The following is a 4,161-nucleotide window of genomic DNA, read 5'->3' on the forward strand; positions in this document are numbered from 1 at the left end:
ATGGGGAAAAAATTAGGGGTTCCCAAGCGTTTAAACCGATCAATAATGATGACCTTTATGAGTTTGGAAACCAATTGGGGCTTAAATGGCAGCGTAAGCCACCTGCCCAGTAAGGCTCTTGTCCAATTTTCGTCCCTTTTTGTTATAAATGAAGATTATTTCTTACAATATTAGGGGTTTTGGGGTCGGGAAATTAAGTAAGTTCGGGGATACTAAGAAGATGATTATGAAGGAAAAACCATCCTTTTTAGCGATACAGGAATCAAAACTCCACATTGTCGATGAATTTTGAATTAAATCCTTATGGGGGTCGGATAATTGTAACTTCATTCAACATGAGATGGTGGGCAAATCGGGTGAGCAATTGTTAATTTGGGACACAACTGAATTTGATGCTACTGATGTTATTAGATTTGATTGTGTGATAGGTATTCGTGGGTCTTGGAAGAGTAACGGGGTTATCTTAAATGTGCTTAATGTGTATGGCCCCCACGATGACTCCAAGAAACAGCAACTATGGGATATGCTACTAAAAACTGTCGTGAATGAAGAAGAAACCTGGGTAGTGTGCGGGGACTTTAACGAGGTTAGATGTGAATCGGAAAGATTTAACTGTGCTTTTGATGGTAATAGAGAAAGGAGATTTAATAACTTCATAAACTCGAGTGGGTTGATTGATATTAATATCAGTGGTCGATTATTTACCCGTATTAGTGACGACGGGGCGAAATTCAGTAAGTTAGACCGGTTCCTCATTTCGGGTAATTTCTTCTCGCTTTGGGGTAATCTTTCAGCTTTAACCCTTAAATGAACTAAATCGGATCACTGTCCCATCTCCGTAATTGACGATGAAAAAGATTTTGGTCCGAAACCTTTTAAGGTTTTTGACACCTGGTTTGATGATACCGAGGCGTTCAAGATAGTAGAGGAAGCTTGGAACTCTACTGTTTATTCAGGAAACAGACTTGATTGTAAATTCGCGGTGAAACTGAAAGGTGTGAAAGCTGCATTAAAATGCTGGAGCAAACAGAAATTTGGCCAAATCAACTGTGAAATCGAGCTGCTGAAAAAAGAAGCTACTGACCTAGAACTTAAAGCTGAAACGGCTGTTCTAAACGAGTCAGAATTATGCTCTTGGAGAGAAAAAAGAAAACAATGGCTCGAGAAAGAGAAGAAAAAAGCAAGTATGGTAAAGCAAAAAAGCGCGGGTTAGATGGGCCATTGAAGGTGACGAAAACTCAAAAATTTTTCTTTCACTTATTAGAAACAAATATAATAAGTGCAATATTCGAGGTCTATTCATCGACAGGGTTTGGAATGAAAATCCTAAGGATATCAAGGAAGAAGTTTTCAACCACTATAAGTCTATTTTCGATGAACCGGATTCCTTGAGGCCATCCTTAGAAGACTTAAGTTACCCTTCAATTTCGGCTTCTGAAGTAGCTTCTCTTGAATCTCCCTTTTCTGAAAATGAAATCTTCGATGTAATAAAGGATTGTGGCAGTACGAAGGCACCGGGCCCCGATGGTTTAAACTTACAATTTTATAAATTGTTTTGGGAAATAACCAAAGGTGACCTCCTTAGTGCTTTAAATTGGTTTTGGGAAAACGAGGATATCTCGAGAGGTTGCATTGCGTCCTTCCTCACTCTCGTTCCAAAAAAGCAGGTGACTCTAGGATTGGGTGACTACCGACCTATTAGTCTAATAGGTAGCTATTATAAAATCGTGGCAAAGATACTATCAAATAGACTTAGGAAGGTACTACCCAATCTCATTGGCCCTGAACAGAGTGTGTTCTTAAGTGGTAGATACATCTTAGATGGCATTCTTGTTGCGAATGAAACGGTTGATTTTCTTAAAGCAAACCGTAAGCAAGGTATTATTTTCAAAGTGGATTTCGAGAAAGCTTTTGATAGTCTCAATTGGTGCTTTCTTTTCGTGGTCATGAAAAGTATGGGGTTCGAGAACAAATGGATAAAATGGATCAGGGCTTGCCTTAAATCGGCTTCCATTTCCATCTTGGTCAACGGCTCTCCCACCAAGGAATTCTCTCTTGGAAGGGGAGTTAGACAAGGCGATCCCCTTTCGCCTTTTCTATTTATCTTGGCGGCAGAAGGTCTTAACATCTTAACAAAGGCGGCAACTGAGAAAGGTTTGTTCAGAGGGGTAGAAATCGGGAACGATAAGGTACTCGTCTCACATCTCCAGTTTACAGATGATACGATTTTCTTTGGCGAATGGGGTAGGATGAATGCTTTAAACTTAAGAAACCTTCTAAAATGTTTCGAGCTTTCTTCCGGGTTAAAAGTTAATTTCCAGAAAAGTTGTCTTTATGGTGTCGGGATTGAGTTTGATGAAGTCACTCGTGTTGCTAATCATATTGGGTACCAAGCAGAAAAATTTCCCTTTGTATATCTAGGGTTGCCAATTGGGAACAAGATGAAAAAAATTGAAGGATTGGTATCCGGTAATTGAGAAATTCAAAGCTAGGCTTTCGGGGTGGAAAATGCGTTCGTTATCATTCGGAGGACTACTAGTCCTAATTAAATCCGTGCTTAATATCCTCTCGTTGTATTACTTCTCGCTTTTCCGTGCTCCATCGAGTGTTATCAAAGTTCTTGAGAGTGTGAGAAGAGCGTTTTTTTTGGGCGGTTCGGGTTCGGGCACAAAGATAAATTGGGTTAAATGGGATAACGTCATAAAAAGCTACGGGTTGGGGGGGGCTTAATATTGGGTCCTTACTTAATAAAAATCTTGCCTTGTAATGTAAATGGTGGTGGAGGTTTAAAACCGAAACCGAGTCTTTTTAGGTCAAATTAATTAAGAGTATTTATGGTTCGTGTGGCGATTTCTTGTCGAGGAGTGATTTAACCCACTCTTCTTCAAGTGTTTGGTGTAATATTATTGCAACAGGTTTCTCCTTGGATGACATGCAAGTGGCGTTTAGCAACTCGTTCATTAAGCAACTTGGCAATGGGAATAACACATCTTTTTGGCACGAGGATTGGATCAGGAACGATAAGCTATGCATCCTTTTCCCTAGGCTTTACAGACTAGAATCTGAGATTGAAGCAACTATGCAGCAGCGTATCCAGAAAAATTCAGATGGTTTCGTGTGTGTGTGGGATTGGCGAAGACAACCCTCGGGTCAAACGGCAACAGAATTCGTGAATCTTTGTGATCTTATCTCTTCAGCAAGCCTATTCGAAGATGTTAAAGACAATTGGTCGTGGGCCTTTTCGAGTAACGGGCTTTTCACTATCAAAAAGTTAACTTCCATTATCGATGAACAATCCTGGGGATCGACTGCTCAGCAACCTACCTTGCGAAATAAATTAGTCCCGAAGAAGGTCGAGGTGTTTATTTGGAGAGTACAAAACAAAAGATTACCGGTGAAATTAGAATTGGATAAACGCGGTTTGGACTTACATAGCGTGAGATGCCCCAATTGTGACGACGATCTCGAATCTCTTGAGCATGCCCACGTCGAATGCAAGCATGTTAAGGAGATTTGGATCCGAACTCTCAAATGGTGGGATCTTTCGACTACTGATACTTGTCCGCTTATTTGATTGGGTCTTCTTGTACAAGTCCGATTTGAGATCACGAGTTATGTCAAGCTTTGAAATGGATTACCTTATATTGCATTTGGAAACATCGCAACAAAGTAGTATTTCAAGGTAAACCTTGGAGTGCCCCGATGATCTTCAACGAAATACAATCTATTTCATTCTTGTGGATTGATAACCGTGCAAAAGGGAAAGGCTTGGAGTGGTTATCATGGATCTCGAAACCTTCTGTTTACCTCACTTAACCTTAATCGTGTTCGCACTATGCTTGTTTTAGATTTTATATGTAAAGCTCTAGGATAGAAGGTTGCTCGCTTAGCAACCATGTCTTTTGTTCTCGTGTCCTTGTATCGATGTATCGTGTCGTGTGGCGTCCCTGCAGTTTTTATGGGGACGTATCTTTGTATTTTCGTTCCTTCGTGCTAATAAAATTGTTTGCCTTTCAAAAAAAAAATATAATAAAAAATTTGAAAGTTAAATACATAAAATAAAAATCTGATGAAAGTTCGACGTGTTTTCAAACAATTTTTTAGTTAAGGGAATTGAGTAGTAGGAAAGTGGCATGTGGCGAGCTAAGAGATTGGCACATG

General features: G+C 39.8%; 1 protein-coding gene across 1 annotated transcript; it reads left to right on the top strand.

The window, feature by feature from the left end:
- Positions 1-340: 340 nt before the first annotated feature.
- On the top strand, positions 341-3,574 carry LOC139887994 (uncharacterized). The gene is made up of 4 exons (XM_071871034.1): positions 341-734; positions 858-1,189; positions 1,281-2,469; positions 2,916-3,574. Exons 1-4 carry the CDS (start codon positions 341-343, stop codon positions 3,572-3,574), a joined length of 2,574 nt encoding a protein of 857 aa, XP_071727135.1.
- Positions 3,575-4,161: the final 587 nt, after the last annotated feature.

Source organism: Rutidosis leptorrhynchoides, chromosome 2 (assembly GCF_046630445.1).
Source record: "Rutidosis leptorrhynchoides isolate AG116_Rl617_1_P2 chromosome 2, CSIRO_AGI_Rlap_v1, whole genome shotgun sequence".
NCBI classification, from domain to species: Eukaryota; Viridiplantae; Streptophyta; class Magnoliopsida; order Asterales; family Asteraceae; genus Rutidosis; species Rutidosis leptorrhynchoides.

What these genes read in the sequence shown, in the direction of transcription:
- LOC139887994 (XM_071871034.1), top strand. Translation starts at nt 341, where the DNA reads ATGGTGGGCAAATCGGGTGAGCAATTGTTAATTTGGGACACAACTGAA. An exon ending in TGACGACGGGGCGAAATTCA is followed by an intron (nt 735 to 857) that starts GTAAGTTAGACC and finishes ACGATGAAAAAG; the next exon opens with ATTTTGGTCCGAAACCTTTT. An exon ending in AATTGAAGGATTGGTATCCG is followed by an intron (nt 2,470 to 2,915) that starts GTAATTGAGAAA and finishes TTATTGCAACAG; the next exon opens with GTTTCTCCTTGGATGACATG.